The 22,289-nt window shown below is 38.3% G+C and overlaps 1 protein-coding gene across 4 annotated transcripts in view; it reads right to left on the bottom strand.

Moving 5' to 3' along the window:
- CAMKMT (calmodulin-lysine N-methyltransferase) overlaps positions 1–22,289 on the bottom strand; it is a 339,010-nt gene that overhangs the window by 302,421 nt on the left and 14,300 nt on the right. For all 4 annotated transcript variants that reach the window (XM_074989632.1, XM_074989634.1, XM_074989633.1 and 1 more), the window contains exon 3: positions 17,574–17,638. In XM_074989632.1, coding sequence (XP_074845733.1) covers positions 17,574–17,638 — 65 coding nt within the window. The remainder of the gene's footprint in view (positions 1–17,573; positions 17,639–22,289) is intronic.

Here is a 22,289-nt window from a genome sequence, read left to right as displayed (position 1 = left end):
TTCCGGAATACATTGGTTTCTGCAAAGGCTGTCTGATACGAGGTGAATTTAACTAATGAAAACATGCCAGATCTAGACAGTACAATTAAATGTCAAAAGGTCAGGTTATAAAAGTTACTCTAGCTTCTTATTAATTTTGCTCCAGTGCATATGATGAATCTGACTTGCAGAGTCTCATTTCTCAGGGGCTAGAACCACCAACACACTTGGTATTCCCAAAATAAAGATTTATGTCAGTTAACATTCTGTTACATTTATGGGATGTTGAGAGATGAGCGATACTGTGGGATTAATGCACTTTCACCTAGAGGTTCAAAGCCTGACTCATCTTACAAGCAAAAGTGAGTAGCATCTAGACATCTGCCCATACAACAAAATGACATGGTTTGGCATGATTGGCAATCACTACTCAGGACTGGAATGCATGAAAGCACTGATGTGCAGAGAGAATTGTGCACAAAAACTTTTGTAGCACAGAAGAGCAAACAAGGGCTATTCTCTCAGACTACGGCTACACGGTAGCCATAACTTGAAATAACTTAAGCAATTTGTGCAACGCAAATTGCATAAGGTATTTTGAGGTATCTTATTTCGAACTGGGTGCTGTTCAAATGGCACTGAAGTTCAAAAGAAGGAGCTATTTCAAGATTTCCGCTACCCCTTTCACAATGAGAATAGCGGAAATGGAATACCTCACTCGAAATAGTGCTATTTCAAGTGCAGCGTTTAGCCCCAGAGCTGCTATTTTGGATACTTCTGTATCCCAAAATTGTAATAATAGCCTGGCCACAGCTTCGCTTCCAGAAAGCACAAAAATTTACATGCAGAAAAACTTGTAGTGACTGTCCAGATAAAGACGACCATGAATTCTACATGAGGCATAATGATTCATTAAGTTCATTCCCTTATCTTCTCAGAAACTACAAAACAAAACAAAACAAAACAAAAACAAAAATTTCACCTTGTTGACTACCCTACTCTACAATATTCTGACAGGAAAACTGAGCATTAAAATGGCTTGAAATAAAATACAATTGTAAGACAGCAAATGAAGTGACCATGATCTCCAGAGAACAGAATAAATATTGTTAGTCCTTGGACTTAACACTACTGTTGGTTCTTAAAAATACTGTTCTAAGTCAAAATGTCCTAGCTCAGAACTGCCATCCACTCCATTGTGGGACTAACTGTCAAAGTCAAAACCAACATTATAAGTCGAACTAGAAGTCAATTCAGAAACATTATAAGTACCCTTCACCTTAAGCTGAACATTGTAAAGCCAAGAACTACCTGTAGTTTAGTATAAAAGCTCAGCAGTCACTGGCAAAGTTAAACTAGAGAATTACAAGTTATATAAAACACACTACTGTAAACTACTCTCCTTTTATAAAAAAAATTAACACACATAGCCTCTTTCACCATTCTCTGGCAATAGGATTACGTATAATGGGAGCTCTTAAAAACTCACAAGTGTCACCTAAAACAAATAAGATGCTCTGAGGCTAGGTCTACAGAAGCCAGGAAGATTGAAAGCTTATGTTCGATCTTCTGGGGTGCCATTTCTTGCATGCACAAAACAGCGCGTTCTTGAATCAATGTCAACCCCAGAATTCCTTGAGAGTCACAAGGATTAAGGAACATTAGCTGGAAGAGCGCTCTCATCGACATTCTGCACTGAGGCCAGGGACCAAAGTTAATGGCGGCAAAATTGATTATAGGTACGCAATTGGCGTACCTAAAATTGTGTAGCAGCTGTAAACATTCCCAGTAAGTGTAGATGTAGCCTGAGTATCTGAAGTAGAGCCATTATTTATTACTGGAAACATCCTGAGCATTGGAAAAATGTATTTAAGTCCCTTATCCTACAATCACTTACGAATGTCATTAGCTTGTTGCACATGAGTGAACCACTGAACTCAGTAGGATTATTTAATTCATGAGTTAAACTCATAGATAACATTTTATGGAATTTCTACTTATGTACAACTCAGAATTCAAATGTCTTGACTTTAGGTGCTGCTGCAACATGAACAATAATAATCACTTACTTGCTGTCTTCAAAGAATTTGCATGAAAAGAATATGAATGGAACCACCTTGCTTTGGCACAATGCACAGTCATCACTGTTGTCCTTGGCATACGAGCTGCAAACTACAATATACCTGATATCACTTAGTGCCCTTCAAATGAGAAAGGAGGAGGGCTGGTGCCATGTTAAAAAAAAATCTTACTAGTTCAAAACAGATCCACTATGGTACTGATATTCTACTGTAATTATTCACTCATGAGAGTTACGATATAATTTGATCAATGTAAGCATGCAGAATTGCTACTAGAAGCCATAGAGAATTATTTCTAAATGGGAATTAGTTGATAATTTACTGTGCATGCATGTGCATTATACTGCAGAAGTCTAAAGCACAAGATTAATTTTAAAAGTGTTTTTCATGTTTACAAATAGTAATAATATCTTCAAAAAGATAAAATGCAATAAAAATAAATTACAAGGGTTAATGTGCACCAGGAAACTATGTATAACTTTACATGCTCTTAAACATATGGTGACAGGAACAAAAGAGATTTTTGCTTAACTGACTCCATTTTTACAGTTTGCTTATTTCCAGGCTAATCCACATCCCATCAAAATCCATGGATACATTTCCACCAACTTCAGAGGGACTTACATCAGACCTACACGTCTGTTTTATTGATTACCTACCTGCTGTCACCTCTCTGACTCTTAGATTGTAAACTCCTTGTAGGGGGATACAAACATTTTTTTCCTTTGTTATTAGAGTGTAGGGTCTTGGGCCAAACAGAGGGCTTACAGGAACTTTAAAAATACAAATAAATAATTATACCCTCTACATCTTGTTTATATGGTGGGAGAAAGGGGTCTTGAATAAGAGAATATAGTACTATTATAACACAAAAATGGCAAGAGGACTCAGGGATGGAATCTAAAGTAAATTTTCAAAACTGGCTAGATCTCAAGTTGACAGTAGCTCTTTAAAAGTAAGTAAATTTTTGGAGTTGAAAAGAGCCAAATCCTCTTATGACTAACCAACTATTATAGGGTTAATATCAGACATAAAGCACCACAAGGTACTCAGATTAGTGTTTCATAGAATCATATAAATGTAGGGCTGGAAGTGACCTCAAGAGGTCATCTAGTCAAGTCCCCTGCACTGAGGCAAGACAAAATATATCTAGCCCTATCTCTAATAGAGGTTTGTCCAACCTGATCTTAAATGCTTCCAATGTCAGGGATTCCACAAACTCTCTTGGAAACCTATTACAGTGATTAACTGTCTTTAGCATTAGAAAGCTTCTCCTGATATATAACCTGTGTTCCTCGGGCTGCAAATTTAGATTACTTCTAGCCCTACTTTCAGTGGACATGGATTATAATTATACCACGTTTGTCTATGTAGTCATTTGTTCTAAAGTGTGGCACTCAAAACTGGACACAGCACTTCAAAAGGCCTCACCAGTGCCAAATATACTGGAATAATTACCTCCAATGTCTTATAAATACACCCTGAATGATGATGGCCTCTTTTTCAGCTACGTCACATTGCTGACTCACATTCAATTTGTGAACTATTTTAACACTCAGATCCTTTTCAGTAGTATTACCATCAAGCTGTTTTCCCTATTTTATACTTGTACATTTGACTTTTCCCTTTTAAGTGTAGTGCTTTTTATTTGCCTTTATTGAGTATCAACTTTTTGGTTTCATAATCAATTCTCCACTATGTCAAAATTGTTTTTAATTCTAATCCTGTCCTTTAAATTTCTTGAAACCCCTCCAAGCTTGGTGTCATCCACATAATTAATATGCATATTCTCTACTCTATTATACAAGTAATTAATAAAAATATTGAATTGTACTGGACTATGGACTGCAGAACATCATTAGATAACTCCCTCCCCTAACCCCTCCAAGTGACCAGTCATGGTATACGTTAAATTACTATAGTGTGGGTACACATTTTCCTCATTTGTTTATGAGACTGTCACATGGGACTTTGTCAAACTTGTTGCTAAAACCAAATTCTAATATGGGAGAAAGTTAGGTAGGTTTGGCAAGTTTTGTTGTTGACAGATCCAGTTGGCTATACGCTATTTATCCTCAAAGTGCTGACAAACTCATTCATAATTTGTTTCAGTATCTTTCCAGATATTTAAGCTGGGCTGAATGGTCTATAATTAGGTTTGGCAGGACTAGATTTGTATTGTTAAATGTCAGTAAATATCTATTTCATCATGCACACTTGAACAGATGAAAAATATTTCCATTAATAATATAACAAATGAATAGATAGGTAAAGTAAAACAGGTATATTGTATATTTGGACCTGTGATGTTGACAATGTGTTTTAATGGTTATAAAGCTTTACTTTTTGGATTTCAACTTCTGCTGCCATTATTGTCTGACTTCCCCCCATAATTTTGTGAACGTCTGAAAATTTAAATAAATAAAAATTGAAAAAACTTAAAAATAAGCATCCTTATTATTCAACTACACTAGGAACAAAACCTCTTGTTTTTGCCCAGCCTTATTTTTGCCAGGTCCTCTTTTGTTCCCATTTTTTAAGGATAAAACTATGTTTAGCCTCCTCCAGAATTCTGGTGCCACATGCTCCGGGAGTTCTTGAAAATAATAGTTAACATTTCCAATACTAATTCAGCTAGTTCCTCAAGCATCCTAAGATGAATTTCTTCACGCTCTTTTGATGTGACTACATCTAGTTTATCTAAATGTTGTTTAACCTGTTTTCCTCCTATCTTGATTTTGTTCTTCCGGCTTGTGCTTAGTACAAACTGGATTAAGTATACGGTCACAGTTAAACTTTTTAGTGATTACGCAACCAGCCAACTTGATGTTATCCATTATTAGCTCACCTTCCAAGCTACGAAGCTGACCTACAGCTTCCTTCATCTTTCTCTTGCTCCTAATGTACCTACATAACCTCTTCTTGTTGCATTTTACATCCCTTGTTAGGTGTAATTCATTTTATGCCTTAGCCTTTCTGATTTTGCTCCTACATATTTGTATTATTCGTTTGTGCTACTCATCATTAGCAATTATTCATGTTCCACTTTTTGCCAGATTATTTTTTGATTTACAAGTCACAAAAGAGCTTCAGATGCAGCCATATTGGCTCACTATTCTCTTTCCTTCTCTTTGAGATAGTTTGCTGTTGTACTGTATCACTGTATTCTACAGATAACTGAAGATAGAATAACCTGGGAAACTTCCTGATATGCCTTTACCAATTAATTTTGTGGAGTACAATAAACCCCATTCACGTGAAACTCTCTTGTAGCGGGAATTGAGGTTACATCATCAAGAATCAAGTTTCTTCAGCAAGAATCACTTACATGGTCAATATCCAAATTATCCACAATCCCATTTATCTAAATATTTGCAAGTCTCACAGCATTTTGGATAAGCAGGATTTCTCTGGACTCTACAAAAACAGAGCACCACATCTGAAATATTTTCTACAGTGGAATAACACACACCCAAAGTAGATTCTAGGGAGAGTGTATATGGAGGCTTATATAAAGAACTAGTATATATTGTCTAAATGCAGCATCCAACTATAACTCAAGTTATGAGACAGAAACCTGCCTGCCATTATTCATTTTAATTGCTCTAAAACTAAATTAATTATTAATGTGGCCATTTTAGCTGGTATATTGTATGTACTAAACCTACAATCTTTTTATTTGCTGCACAGCTTTGGTTTGAATCAAATATTATAACTATTACAATATGGCAGATAAAATGGCAGCATTATAAAGCTCATCCAACCCACTTTCAGTTAAAAGGTGATTAAGAGAAGTTACCAAACACTACAATAAAATTAATTCATCAGTTTAATTAAAATAATAGTTCTTCTACTCCCATGACCAATCTAATTACAAATGTCATACCCTAGCTTAAAATTATTGTTATTAATATAAACAGAAGTACCAAGTTCCTTGTGCTAATTTAATTGGAATATACTGAAACAGCACAGGCATGATACAGACACACATTTATTAGGCAACACTCTTCACTAAATTAAAAAGAATCAGAATGACACACAGTTTTTTTTAAAGTCAGCTAAGATGCATGCAAACCAGAGTGCCTGGGCACAGATAACTGCACAAAAATTGCATGCACAATCATCTCAATGTACATATCTGCACCCTGCCTAAGGAGCTTTGTTTTTGAAAACTGGGCTTGTAATATCAATGTAAAGATAGCTTTTGCGGCTAGCTGCCAAATATTCTCACTGTAAGACAGATGTGTACTGAGTGCTTGATTCAAAGAGGTAAATGGATGTCTCGTCACATACATTCTTTTGAAAGATGGCAATGATACATTTTTTCAGCAGAATAGGCAGATATGGTTTGAAAATTGCCACATTCCCACAATCTAAAATACCGTGAGATAACTGTATACAAATTTCACAGAAATCAAGGAGTCACTATTTATCCTTCTAGGCAAATCCACAATTATTTGGGACCATGAAGTAAGCCAACATTTCTCACTGCTACATAACATTCTTCTTTACAGAAATGAGACTTCATCTGGGTTCTCTTCATAGCATGCAAGAACTAGACATCAGGCAGTGGAAGAAATGATGAATAAGCTATATGAGCCATTTCCTTCCAACAGGATTGAGCACAGGCTCTAGGAGGATCCAGTGTCAGTAATCTTACGCAAGACTCAGCACTAACAAGGAAGTCTAGGACACACTGTTTCTACACCCAAGAACATCAAACATAATCCCACAAATAATTCACACAAGGCAAAAAACTATTAAGGAGTCCAGCAGCAGAGCAGCCAGTGCCCGGGAGTGCAGCTAACAGCACAGCTGGGTCCAGGAGCGTAGCCAGGAGTGGACTTCGAGAGAGGCAGGATGCCAGCAACAGGGGGGTTGGAATTGACCACCCCTGGTCCAGCAAACTCCTTCGTTCAGGACCAGTCAGATCTCAAGGGTGCTGGACCAAGGTGGTCCATGTATCATTATTATTAGATATGACATTGAACATAAAAGCATGCAAGAAAGAAGAGGGACATATTTATATTATGAAGATCTACACAAGCTACTGTGAAGAACATCATCAAGTGATTAATTGTAAGGCCAGAAGGGACCACTGTGATCATTAGCCCAACTGCCTGTATAACAGAGGCCATAAGACTTCCCGGAATGCAGTCCTATTTTAACCAGACCACATCACTTAACAAAGCATACAATTTTGATTTAAAAATTTCCAGGGAAGGAAATTCATGACAAATTGTTGCAGTGGTAAATTACTTTCAATGTTAAACATTTTCAATTTATTTCTATATTGAATTTATCTAGCTTTCAACTTCCACCTACTCAATGGTTTTACATCTTTGTCTGCTACACAGAAGAACCTTCTTGTCATACTGCAGCCTCTACCTGGACTGCACTTCAGTGGTAAGTCACATCACAACCAACGCACCTGCCTCAATTTTCTCCTCAATGCTTTTTCTCTTACTACCTCATGCCTTCCTCAGTTCCAGTACCATATCTACGTCATCATGCTCACCTCCCAAGTAACTTTCTGGCACCTCTTACCACACTTTACGCAAGCCTTCAGCCCTCTCTGGACATGGCTCTCTGGCTCTGAAAGGTCAGCTAGCACCTCCCTCTGTTGGCTTCTCTGCAATTCCTTCTTCTTCCCAGGGAAAGCCATCAGACTGCTCTGCTTTCTCCAGGGTTCCCCCCCGGCAAATCTTCTGTTCCTTCTGTTTCTCCTTTCCCCATGAGCAGCAGTTCCCACTTATCCCTTTAGGGAATTAGGGTGAGTTTGCTAGTCATAGGTGCACAGGCCCCTTTAAAAGGCCAGTGTCACCTTATGACAACCCTGTTATTAAATTGTGTTTCCCCTTGATGAAGTCACACTATGATAAAGTCATCTCTTAACTATATCTTTGATAAACCAAACCAATTAAAGCTGCTTGAATCTTTCACTAACACATGATTTCCAACCCTTTAGGCATTCTCTTGGCTCTTACAATCACAGAAGACCTACGTAGGAAGAGACATCAGCAGGTCATCTAGTCCAACCAGCATCCCAAAGTAGTACCAACCCCAACTAAATCATCCCAGCCAGGTCTTTTTCAAACCTGGCCTTAAAAACCTCTAAGGACAGGGAGGTGGTGGAATCACTAGTAATCCATTCCAGTTCTTTGTCATCCTCTGAAGAAATAGTTTTTCCTAATATCCAACGTAGACCTCCCCCGCTGCAGTTTGAAGCCATTGCCTCTTGTTCTGTCATCTGCCACTTCTGATAGCAACCTAGCTCCACCCTCTTTGGAACCCACATTCAGGTAATTGAAGGCTCCTATCAAATCCCCCCTCTGATCCAAAGTGGGTGGTAGTTGTAAGAATACTGTGTATTATTCCTTCCACTACCATCAAACTGACCCCTGAAGGAAACAATGCAGAGGAAAGGAGTAAAGTTCAAGGGTCTTCTGAAGCCAGCAAAGCGGAAACTAAGCTCAAGAAGCCAAAGAGACCACAGCAAGGATGTCAGTGTGGATATCCAACAATCGTTTTTGCAGATACATATGTGGATGCAGATGCAAATTTTGTATCTGTGCAGGGCTCTAGTTATTTCACCTTTTTAGTAAAGTATCAACATGTAGATTATAAACAGTACCAAAATAGACTAGGACTACATTTAACTCTCACTTCCAACACAAAACTTCCTCTGAAGTCTTAGGCTGATCTCTGAGCTTCATTTTCTACATCTGTAAGACAGACCTAGTCTCCCTCAGTTTGTGCATCTTAATTCTTTAACATTTCCAAAATACTTTGAGATCTTTCCATGATAAACATTATAGAAGTGCAAAATATTAAGTGGAGCAGTAGACTAAAAGAAGGGGAAAATGTGACCTATTTTGATACAATTTTGAAATCTCACAGATAAATTCTAAATTCTGGTGATCCCCACACTTTGAATATACCTTTTCCTTCCTGGGGCTGCTATGCAGTGTTTTCTCTACTGTGGTTGCCCCTAAAGAGAAAGATTAAGACAGAATTTTTAGGTACCTATATTTTAAAGTACACTTTAAGGAAGTCACCTACAGTAGTTTGAAGTTGGTAATTTGTAACTTTCAAAGGGGAAACTTTAGGAAGTTCATAGCACAACATCAGGAAGTACCTTCCTTTCACTCCAAATTCTGGGAAGTGCATACATCTTGTATTTCCTGAATTAAAAACATGGAAAATGTTCCCATTTCTCTCTCAAGGGGGTGTGTACTAGGGACAAGACCAATAATTATAATAATCAATTATGAGGGATGAGCATCGCCACAGAAAGAAGCTAAATGGCAATTTTAGAGAAGTAAGGGTGTACATCAAGTGATAAATGGTGGAAGGCAGGGAGCATCAAGAATGAAAAACAAAGGCTGCATCTACTTTATGAGAAATTCAATTTTTAATAAATTTGAATATTTAACCTCAATATTATGAATTTGAATTAAGTATCCACAAAGCTTTTTGGAATTTGACCCACCTTTTTCCCATGTCGAGTCTCCGTGTCCCTATTGCCCTGTGCATGTTCGACAACATGAGCAACATATTGTGGGTACCTACCCCACAGTGCCTTAGCCCTGGTTGCTTGTGGTTGTTTCATGTTGGAACCCCAGAAATCCAAGCACTGTCCCAGAATTCAGAGCACTAGTAACTGCATGAAAATGAACTGGATATTGCACCATTTCCTGCTGCAGCATTCCAGTACAAGCATAGACCCACAAACGCTTCAATTCATAACACACATCGTTTCAGCAACCACACTGGCCATCATGCAATTTTTCCTTCCATTATAAAGCTCAGTGATGGTTCAATTCATAACGGTGCTGCTGATGATGATGACGACAACGATGGTTTGGAAGAGCAAGTCTCCCAAATGGTGTCCAAGAACTCAGAGCTGCTGGCTGTCCTGGATGCATGGGTGACAGTGGAGCGGCAGTTTTGGACTCGTCAGACCAGCATACATTGGTGGGACCACATTGTTTTGGAGTCCTGGGATGACCAGCAGTGGGTGCACAACTTTGCATGTGTAACTTCACTTTTATGGAACTTTGTGATGTGCTGGCCCCCAGCCTGAAGCGCAACAACACAATAATGAGGCTGGCTTTCACGGTTCACAAGTGAGTGGCAATCGCTCTGTGGAAGTTTGCAACTCCCAAAAGTTACTATTCAGTGGGAAATCAGTTCAGGTTGGGCAGATGTACAGTGGGGTCCGTGGTGATGGAGGTGGCCCATGCAATCTGTCAGCATCCCCTCAGGAAAACTGTGACCCTGGGAGATGTACAGGCAATAGTGGATGGCTTTGCTGCCCAGGGGTTTCCTAACTGCAGTGGGGCAATAGACGGCATGCTTATCTCCATCGTGGCCCCGGACCACCTGGCCTCTGAGTACATAAACAGAATGGGACACTTCTCCATGGTGTTGCAGGGGTTGGTAGATCACAAAGATCATTTAACCAACATCAACGTTGGCTGGTCAGGGAGGGTTCATGACGTGCACACCTCAAATTCTGGACTGTACAGAAAGCTCCTGGATGGGACGATTTTCCGTGATCGGAAAATCACAATTGGTAATGTGGAGAAGCCTACTGTTATATTCTGCAACCCTGCTTACCTTCTCCTCCCTTGACTTATGAAGCCCCACACAGGAGCCCTGGAACCCAGCAAGGAAAACTTCAGTCACAGACTCAGCAGGTGCAGAAACGTGGTGGAATGCTCCTTTGGCCATTTAAAATTGAAGCTGAGGCCATAGGCAGGGCTTACCCGCAGCAGCTCCAAACACACCCATCCACCAGTAGCCACACTGAGGCAGCAGCAATAAGCGATGCTTTAAAAAATAGCTTCATGAATGATCTGTAACCCAGGGCCACCCATCTATTTCTCTGACGTAATGCCACTAAATCATACTGTGTCTTAGTGAATGAATACTTTTACTTGGTGGGAGGGGGTTAAGTTTCAGTAAGTAGAGCTAAGTGCAGAGCTTCCTCGGGCTCCTGCTCGTTGCCCCCTTCCTCCTCTCCGTTGCCCTCTTCCTCCAAGCCACTTAGCTCCCCCAGGCGCACCCCAAACTCCATACCTGGGCCTCCACAGTGTTGTAATACAGACTGGGCTCCATGGTGGAGTCGCTCCCCATAAGAATGTGCAGCTGTTCATAACAGTGGCACATACATGGAGCTGCCCCTGACTGCCAGTTGGCTTCCCAGACTTTTTGATAGGCCTTCCGGAGTTCTTTCATCTTCACCCAGCACTGCATAGAGTCCTGGGGGTAACCTTGCGTGACATCTGATCACAGATTGTCACATTTCTCTTGGCCACCTGAAACTTCTTTGCCACTGATTGGTCTCCCCAACTTGCAAGAAGATCCAGAATCTCCTGGTGAGTACACACTGGGGCTCTCTTGCGACCCTGAGGAATACCAGGCAGATCACCACCCCGAGTGCTCATGATTGCAGTAGACGGCTAACGATGCAATTGCTACCAATGCAGTGCAATGCACTGGGCAAAAGAATTTTTTCATAATGGGCACCCTTTATACTTACAGGGCTGGGAACTGCTGAATTCCAATTCAAATTCTAATTCAATCAAAACTTTGTGGGCTTACTGTGACCTTCTTCCTGAGCACCTGGATGGAGAGCAACATACAACGAAGCAGCCATACATGGAGGGTCACTGTGTAGCTTTGTGAGATACATACTGGACACTCTCGGAGGCTAACAAATTTTTATTAAGAACATGGTTTTTCCACACTAGCCTTGATTTGAGATTTTAAATTCAAAATTTACACTATACCCATCCCATAATATCGATATTTTCTTATCGGTATTATGGCTCAATAAATCGAGATAATAGTATTAACTGTGAAGACAGTGACATGTTAATATCAAGCTAATGCCTTAAAATTCAATTTTATCTCAGAGTAGACACAGCCAAAGACCGAACCCCAAAATAAAGGCGTAGAAGTTTTTGCATCAGCATTTGCAGAATGTGTCTTACTCCCTTGGGGAAGCTAACTGAATGGCATGTTACATGGAGGAGCAGTGTGTATCCCTACTGCCGATAAAGGAGGTCATCCCGCACTTTTCCCTAGGTAGCTTGAGGGCATCTCCTACCAGGCATGATAAAGTAGTAGCTGCGACCTCTTCTGAAGAGCAGAACTTGGATATGTTTGAGCTATCCAGTGAGACCTATGAAGAAACTTGTAGGCCTCTGAAAAGAGCCATACATTCCATGACTGGGAGAGAAAACACAACCTCCGCTTCTAGTTATTTGAGGGGAAAAAGGAGAGTGAAATAAAAAATGTGATTTTGTAAATTAGCCATCGTGATTTCTTCCAAAACAGCATATTTCTAAAAAAGGAAAACTGGGCAGGGAAGTTTTGTTAACAGCAATTGATTTAAAAAGAAAAATCATTTTGTTCAATTCACAAAATGAATATAATTTGAAAAAAATATTGATTCAAAAAATTATGGAAAACACATAATATGTACATAAAATTACTTCTCAAACTTTTGTACAAAAGGGAGTTAAATTGAATTAGAAAAAAAATATTGTTTTGTACAGTAACATCTTGAAAAATATTCATTCTATAAGTAGACAAAAAAGAAAGAAGAGTTATCATTGCTCATATTTATTTTTTAAAACTCAAATGAATAGTTCATTTTGGAAGAAGAGGGAATCAAATTTGTAAAAACAATATCCACGTTTTAAAAGATAAACATTTATGTTTTTGAATTTCTTCCACCGCAATCAAAATTCACTGCAGTAAGAACAAGTCAATAGACAGTAAGAGTCTTTGTTATTATTTATATTGAACAGAATATGAAAAATGAGTTCAGTAATAAGAAAAGTATCTATTTATGTTAGGGAAATCCATAGTGAGATTTCAATCTACGACATTTTACAGGTTTTTAAAAATATGTATCAAGAAAATACATTGGTCTCTGGACTCAACAAGCATATAAAATTTTACCCTGGGTGGAATTTATTTTTGGTGAACTATTCCCTAAATTTCATTTATCTGCATGCATTACTGTATCCAAGCTTGAGGACTGAGAGTTTTGCATTTGCATACTCATGCAATGAATATGTTATAAGATGTTACTATACAAAACAATAGATAGAAGAAGCAGACAAATTGAACACCTTTTAAAATTAACTTTGAGAAATAATTTGGTATATATTATTAATTTCTACTTTTTCACAGAGAAGCAGGCCAACATGGAAATCTCTCCATTTTGGGTCCTACATATTTTATTTTTAAAGCACTGGACAGTTACAGTCTGTGCTGAGGTGGAGCATACATTTACACTGATTTGGTAATATGTAGGACCTGAAATTTTATCTATATCTATATCTAAAAATGACAATTTGTCATGCAAATAACCAGTGAAATTCAGAAAGTAACCCATCATTATTAGAGTCCACTAATAGGTATGTCTCAGACCAAATTCTTAGGGAGCTACAAAGAAGAAAATAGGGTATCGTTTGATTTTAGCAAGTTACAGTCTGTAAGTGAAATTCTACAGTATAGTTAAAACAGAATTAGTCACTAGAACTAAAACAAATCTACAACTTATCTATTAAATGTTCAAAGTTTAAGTCTTAACAGTAACTGTCCCTGCTTACTGCAGCAGATAATTTGCATGGTACTTCTGTAACTGCAGCACCCTCTGCTGCTTCTTTTTTTCTAGAACATGTAATTTTACTATCAAATGAAATGCAGTCAACTAACTAGAACACAAAAACATGAACTAACAGTGATTTCAAGTCAAAAGAATGTTTGCACAATTAAATAACTATGTGAAGTTTACAAGAGACAATTAAGAATTTTTGCTAGTTTTATCTTTTAGTCGCTTCACTTAGGTTATTTATTTAACAAAAGTAAAATTAATCAAGTTTGTCTACTATATGTGATAATCACGTGACAGTTGTGGGCCCAGATTAACTGCTTCTATTGGAGGAGGCCAAAGGGCAGAAACACTCAAAAGATTATCCTTACATACTTTTCCCCCAGTTATTCTATTGAAATTGAGGACTGTATCTTTATGGAATAAGGAAGGAGTCTACCCTCCAGAGCCTGCTGGTACTGCACCATGATATGAGAACAACTGCACTAGACCGCTCTGCCAGGGATTCACCTGTTGGCCACAGCTCACAAAACCGCTTTTGAAGAAACATCCTACAATAAAGTTAATAAAGCGTGGGAGCATTTCACCTTCTCAGCAGACACGGCATTGTTGTTCACAGAGAATGAACTGATCATTCCTCTAACCTGAACTACTGCTACCTATTATCAACCCTTCTCCTACATACACAGAAGTCTGACAGTGAACAGTAACTGTGAAAATGAGAGATCTTACAGATATTTCATTTGCAAACTACTCCCCACAAAAGACAACTATTTAAGAGAATCCAAAACCAGACATGTTTTAAAAATAAACAATATATTAATTATCCTGGTTTCCAGTTGTGATTTCTCTACCTTCTAGCAGTAATCTTTTAATGAAATACAACCTTGGAGACCAGGTACAAAGGTGCGATCAAGACGCTGAAACAGCAGTTTTCCAGGTTTAATGCCAGAAATCTCATATACATAGCTTACTGTAGACACTTCAACTGGATCTATGGAAGAACTATTCAAGGCTCTTTTAAATTCTGTTTTTCACAGAATCTTACCTGTATCAAGTAATACTTTTAGAAGCAGTCACATGCATTCTTTAACACCAGTTTGCTCATATTTTATAAAATGCTGCCAGCTAGTGGCCCACCTTATGAGTTAATGTCTACTGGGAATTAGAGTAACGGATACATACTTCCATCTGCTGTACTGTTCTATTCTTGGAGATGTACAGTGATGTCATTAAACTATTTAAAGAACTATGGACAAAAAGAGTAAAGTGAAACAGGTACAAAACAAGTAAACAAAAGACTAACAAGAAACGTTCTTTTGAAAGAAGCTGCGTTAATAGAGGCAGCTGAGAATTTAATTGGAAAAAGCTAAGCAGTAAGATATTAAATCCTACATATTTGAGGCTATGGTTTAGAGAACATTTGATGTGAAAAACAGATGCAATTATTTTACTTTTATAAAACACTTTGTATATATCAATATTTCATAAAAGCATGTATTTAATGTATAAAAACACTATTGTAGCCAAAACACTGGTCCTATGATGAGAGGTACCTGGTAGGCAAAACACAAAAGCAGATGTTTTATATTTTATCGTATAATTTAGACAAAAACCTTACAGAAATTTAAAGATATACACAAAGAGTGAAGTCTTCTGTGAATAACCTATATGTATACAACTTGTTCCTATTAAGCACTGAAGTCCATACCTGGTAGATCTCTTGAGATGGAGAGAGTATTACTGTATGTGAGACCATTACTGTATCTGTGGGTGCACACTGCTGGAAATAGCTGGAGTTCTGGGCCATGATATTACCTCTCTGCCTTCCTTAGCAAACGTGAGCTTTACTAGAGATTAGACTGTGTGTCAGTTCCCTGCCACACCAGTCTGTCTTCCTCACTGGCAAATTATTCAAGGCTCTCCTAGACCAAATCTCACCAAACAGGAGACAACTGGTGACCCTCAACCCCTCCACATCCTCAGAGATGTTTCTCTAAAATGCAAATCCCCTACCACACTGCACTCACAGAACATAGCAAGTTTGCTACTCTTTTAAAAAGAATTGGTACAAGTTATTAATTTAAGTGGAATAAACACACCTTTCCCCTCAAACACAACACTGAATTGGTTTATATAAAAAATAAAGCAGTCTTATTAACAAAAAACATGTAAAGTAATACCAAATATAAGGAACAAAGATAGAAATGGGTACAAGCAAATAAAATAAAAACATTCATCTAAAAAGACTAAATCTTAATCTAGCAAAATACAGTGTTTGTTCAAAATTGTTTCTCTCATTCTCACTTTCCTTTTTCTTCTACTGACCAACCTACCCAGGATCCACCAGAGCGATCAAAATGCTTGGCACCATAAAAATGATCCTCATATCCCCAGATAAGTTGTTTTTGTCTTAGAAGGTTTAGAACTGTGGTGATCCAGCCTCCTGTGTCTCTGTGAGGTGCAGGAGCCATATTCATTTTCAGTTTCATGAGTTCAGGATCATAATATGCTTGCTAGTTCAGCCCAATAGCTTTGTTTATTGCTAATATGCAAACTGAGGTAAACTTACATTCTTTTGTCTAGGACAGACCTGTTTATCACTTTTACCTAGGCTTGTCTGTTTGTTATCAAACATGATCTCGTAACATCACAGAGAAAGAATCCATAATTTCACATATAACATTAACACATGCTTTTTACAGTTATATTACTAAGCAGCTTTTTATTAGTTTAAGTTATACCTCACAATGCAAATTTTGAACAAATTCATTTCAGAAATATGTAGGATATAGCTATGGGGTGTCTAAGATTACATTAAAAACAACAAGAAGTCATAAGGCACTTTATAGACTAAGAGATATTTTGGAGCATAAGCTTCATGGGCAAAGACCCTGCTTCATCAGATGCATCTTTGTAGATGCTTATGCTCCAAAATATCTGTTAGTCTGTAAGATGCCACAGGACTTCTTCTTGTTCTTGAAGATACAGACTAACATGGCTACCTCTCTGATACTTATCGACTTTATTTTGTAAGACTTTCAATCAAACAAACATGAAAACAAACCTGGAATAAAGTGAAATACTGAAGGATCAAGCACATACTACATGGAGACAGACTATACAAGAGGTAGCTACAACTTTTACTATGGCAATGCTTTCAAAGCAAATATTTCTACTCCCTTCCCTCCCCACTTGCATTTACTATTTCCAACATACTGCAGCCATTGTCAATGCTTTTGTTTTAAAAGTTAACCATAAGTAGAATATTTTGTTCATTTAAGATTTGCAAATCAGTCCTCAGACATAAGTCTAATGCCATCCAAACAAACTACAATGTCAGCAATCAGTGAATCCAACAGTCAGAGTAGGATAACGTAAGGTGCTTGAAAATCTACTCAGTTTCTTCCCTCTCTGATAGTACAAAGTGTCTCTTCAAAGACATGAAGGACAAATGGCTTTACATCTTGAAAAACAAAGGCTGCAAATTACCTGCTTCTGTAGCTAACTACTCAGCAAGAGGTTTTCATTCACTCTGAAGTGTAGGCTGTGGACAACATGTTCACAACACTTGTTGCATAATACCTGTAGAAATCTACTAGCCACAAAATAAAATTTGTAGCAAGAAGGAAAACCAAAAAATTAGAAGTTTACCTTTATCAGACTTGCATGTTTTTATAATTTTAATACATAAAATGACATAAACATATATCCATATCAACCATAAAGCTCTATGTGCCACCATTACAATAAAAGCAGCATTTCCCAGGTTAGATAGATTTATATAGAATGGATATATTTTTATAATGCTTTATATTAACAAAAATCAAGCTTCTACATCTACAATATTGTATTTATAGAATGAATTAATAACTTACAGACATTCCCCGTGTTGTCAAAACTTGTAAGAACATCTTCAATATTTAAAAGTCCATTGTTACATCTAGAAGACAACATATTTTTATTTTATTAACAAACAACACAATTATCCTTCAATTAGATAGTAAATTTGATAAGACAGTATAAGATAGATAGAAGACAGTGCGTCTAAGACAGTACATTTCCCACACATGTTCACAGCTCAAATCTTTTCACTACACCTTTCATTATTATGCCATGAATGCACATTATTTTAATCACTGGGGGGAGGATAATGGGATTGTTTTGAAAATAAAATGTTAGAATTAAAATCTTTAAGGTTTTTTAAAAGGTCATATTCTCGATATTGAAGCATAAAAACCAAGCAAATTTTGCTTAATTAGATCCCATACAGTATAGCTACAGTTATGTTAATGGATTTTGCTGAAAAAAACCAGTGGAAGATCCACACACTAAATGTGTTTCGTCAACACTTTGTCAACAAAACTAAGCAGTTGTACCAGCAGCCTCTCAGCAATAAGGCACAACACTGCTGTTGACAGATTCTGTCCACAAAAAAAGCTGTGTGGATGCTCTGGGGAGCTTCCTCTCGACAGACAGGGCACCAAGTAAAATGGGCAGTCCTGTCTGCTGTGCTTCTGGGTGCCTTTGTTGTTGAGAGAGCAGCCAGGCAGTCCAGCTGCTATGTTGACAGAGCTGAGTGCTCCCCTGATTGGCTTTTGTATGTGGTCGCACCCTGTCAACTGAAGTTTTGTCTGGAAAGCTCTTTAGAATCCAGTTTAACAAATCACTGAGAGCCATAAAGAAAACCTTCATATAAGTTCAATAATAAATGATACCTAAAATGTTTATTGTATTAAATGCTGCACCTTTCAGTCTAGATTCACAAAAAAAGGTACATTTATTTAAAATAATTTGAATGCTTCCAAGATTATTATAAAATACTGTACCCATCTGCCAGCACAGGCTATCTGCAGAGATACAACCATTTACCTTTAGTACCAAAAATACATGCATTTACTGGTTGCATTGAAAAAAAGTACCATTAGCTGGCAATAGCAACAGGTTCTTACTGTCAGTGGACTAGTCACTAGAACCAAGTGACATGCCGATTGTTTCAATATGACATGCCTTTTTCAAAACCATGAGAAAGTAGATGCACGCCCTTTCAATCATTACAAATAGGTGACACATGAACAACATGCATAAAGAGTTTTTTCTTAAGATGTCCATCTTATCGTCAAAGGAACAGAAAACATGAGTCACAACTTCAAACACTATATACTGAGTGCAGTTAGATGAAACTACAGGAGGTTAGGAAAAATATAGCTATACAAACTGATTTTGAAATTATAACTGTCACTAGTCTCTTCCTTGATTGCCATATGCCCTACCTTTTTCACCTAATAGAGTTAATATCCTTGCTCTGCTCTTCTGATTGAACCCCTAGGAGACAGAGGGTGCGTCTACGCTAAGAATTGACTTTGAAGTTAGGCACTACTTCGAACAAGACATCCAGAGAGCCTACACACATATTCCCTTACTTCAAAGTTAATTTCGAAGTAGGGAGCCCAACTTTGAAGTCCTTACTCCACACCCAGGAATGGAGTAGTGCCCTACTTGAAAGTTTAACTTCGAAGTAGGGTGAGTGTAGACACTCAACTTGGAAGTAAGCAACTTCAAAGTTATTTTTGTAGTGTAGACACAGATGGAGTGTTTAAAGTGGTACAAATGCCTGAAGTCCTACTCAACTCCAAATTTGACCTAGGAGGCTAGATAATATCCATGATGAAAACGTTTCTTCTTTCATATCTAGCTTGCTAAAACACTTCAAGCTAGATCCTTCCTGATCCTGAGTATCTAGCCACAGTGATGCATGTATCTGTCATTCACAGACTGGATTTCCGTTAACACATTGTATTTGAAACTGAATGTGAAATCAACAGGAAAGACTGAAGCTTGTGCAGAGTACACTTGCCCACCAGCACCCTGAGCTAGGCTGCCGTGCATGTGTCATGATATATTTTGGTCCCCAATTCAATGCTTCAGATCAATTAACAAACCAGTTCCCAGATACACTAGAGACAGAACTGTCAGTTATAAGAATGTCAAGACGGTTATACTCTTCTATGACAATCCAGATCACAAAGCCCAGGATGAAACATGTGAAAGACAGAGATTTGAGAGTCACCTAAGGGAATCCAACCATAGAACTAGCCTCCACAAGAAGTCAGACTAAACCAGAATCTGACAACATTTAGGTCCTGCTGCAAGGACCTTTGACAGAGCTTTTTCTGCTATAACTAGAATGACATTAACAACAGCTACTCATCTTACCTCCTCATCCCACATCACTCCCCCATCCCAAAAAATCCTCACCTATTCTTCAGTGTTCTTTCCTGTAGCCAGGAAAAGAAGAAGAGTTGAATATTTCATGAAATACATCACTATGACAATCTATTAATTTGGGAGGCATTTTGTTACTGAAAGGGAAGGAGTCCAGGACAAAACTACACAGACAGACTGGAAAAGCAGTTGCACAAGAATGGGCCTGACATAACCACCATGTATCCAAACAGAATTTTATGAAAAAGAAAAAAAAAACAACACCTCCCATACATACATACATACATACATACATACATACATACACACACACACACATCTCTGCACTGAGAATAAACATGAGTAGTTTCAATGACAATGACAATTCTTTTAAAAACGTACATACCTGAAAAGTGGTTTACTACTATAATGCAATTTCTATTATTACACAATTTATTAAAAAGTAACTCTGAAAGAAAACTGTCAGGCACCACATTCAATTAAGAACTGAATTAGGGCAGCACAAGTATTTGAGACACCGTGTGCCAACAAGCAACCAGCCTTTGAAACATAGCCATTTAAAGCTTTTAGGAACGATTTTTTTTGCTGTGAAAAGAAAAGCAGCTGGAGGCAAGAGAGCAGGGGAAATGCAAGCTGTAGCACACGGCAGGAGATAATTCTACTACTGCTGATCATGCTTGGACAGAAGAGGATGACTTGGACTATATTTTCATACTGCATTTCCCAAATAGATACTGTGGGTTATACTTAATATTTCCAGTGTCATAAGATGTGGTATTAGGACATAATTTACTTTGTGCAGAACGCCATGTGACAGTAGCATTTTCATTTTGATACTCCTGTTAAGCGCCAAGGCTTTTCCATTGGCTAGACATCTAGAAGCTTATTTTAAGGTTGGATTATTTTATATCTTGTCTCAGAGGGGTAACCATGTTAATCTGCAGCTTCACAAGAAGCACACAGTCTTGTAGCACCTTAAAGCCTAGCTAATTTATTTATTAGGCAATGACCTTTAGTGGGTGAGACCCACTTCTTCAGATTTGGTGTAGATCATTAGAAACTGAAGGGGTAATGAGGAAGAGGGGGAAAAAGTAGGTGGTCACCTTCACTAATAAATCAGTAGAAGCAGTAAATTAAAGTAGGTTTTTCTGTCTCAGAGTACAAGGTGGAAAATGAAAATCTCAGTGAAGAATTTTCAGATAAGACAGCAGCTTGGGGTCTGCTGGGGGATTCCACTATGGCTGTGTCTAAACTGCAGAGAACTGTCAGCAAAAGATACATAAATTGTGCTCTTCAATTTGCGTATCTCTTGCCAACAGTTCTGTCAGGAGGGGCTTTCCCAATATTTGTCCCAGCCACATGGGGCCAGATGTTGGGAAAAGCCCTGCTTCCAAGACATCCCTTATGCCTCGTGACATGAGGTATAAGGTAAGTCCCAAAAGAACAATGCGGAAGCATTGTTTGGACATAGCAGTCCAGACATAGCCTCTCTCTCCTCCCTTATGAAGGGTCTAAGCTATAATTTGTGTAACATTGTGCAGTAAAAAGGGGCCTCATGGCATACACACCTCCAGCTTATTAGGACTATGGCTGGGTCTACACGAGCCCCTTCCTTTCAAAAGGGGCATGTTAATGAGCAGGTTTGAAAGATGCTAATGAGGCACTGCAATGAATATGCAGTGCCTCATTAGCATAATGGCAGCTCCGGCAATTCGAAAGTGCGGCTTTTCAAATTGCGTGCCGCCCGTGGAGACAGGACCTTCTGAAAGGATACCCCCAATTTTCAAAAGCCCTTCTTCCTATCTGCACTTTCAAATCATCGCGGCTGCCATTATCCACTCATTAACATGCCCCTTTCGAAAGAAAGGGGCTTGTGTAGACCCAGCTATAGTGCTAATAAGCCGGAGGTGTGTATGCCACGAGGCCCCTTTTTACTGCACGATGTTACACAAATTATAGCTTAGGCCCTTCAGAAGGAAGGAGAGAAAGGCTATGTGTGGACTGCTATGTCCAAACAATGTGTCCACATTGCTCTTGTGGGACTTACCTTATACATGCCCCTTTTGAAAGGGTATCTGTGGCAAAACATCCCACAAGTTGGGAACTACAGAACGCTCCCGAAGCCCATGTCAATTGCCAGTCAGTAGTGAAAACTTTCATGCGAAGAGAGAACTAGTAGCATGCTGAAAGGTTATTAATGCTCTGCTCTTCCAAATCGCAGCTGTGCACTGGGAGAAAAGACAATTGGCACCGTTACGAATCAAGCTCCTGTCAGAAGCCTAGAAGATCACTTCAATGTGCACATGGCAAAAGTTCCTGCTGAAGTCACCACTCAAAGTAAAATAGTCTCAGTGACTCTCTAGCACAAC

This window comes from Carettochelys insculpta, chromosome 3, assembly GCF_033958435.1.
Source record: "Carettochelys insculpta isolate YL-2023 chromosome 3, ASM3395843v1, whole genome shotgun sequence".
Lineage (NCBI taxonomy): Eukaryota > Metazoa > Chordata > Testudines > Carettochelyidae > Carettochelys > Carettochelys insculpta.
The sequence above is the reverse complement of the archived record's forward strand: the minus strand, read 5'-3'. Positions and strand labels throughout refer to the sequence as shown.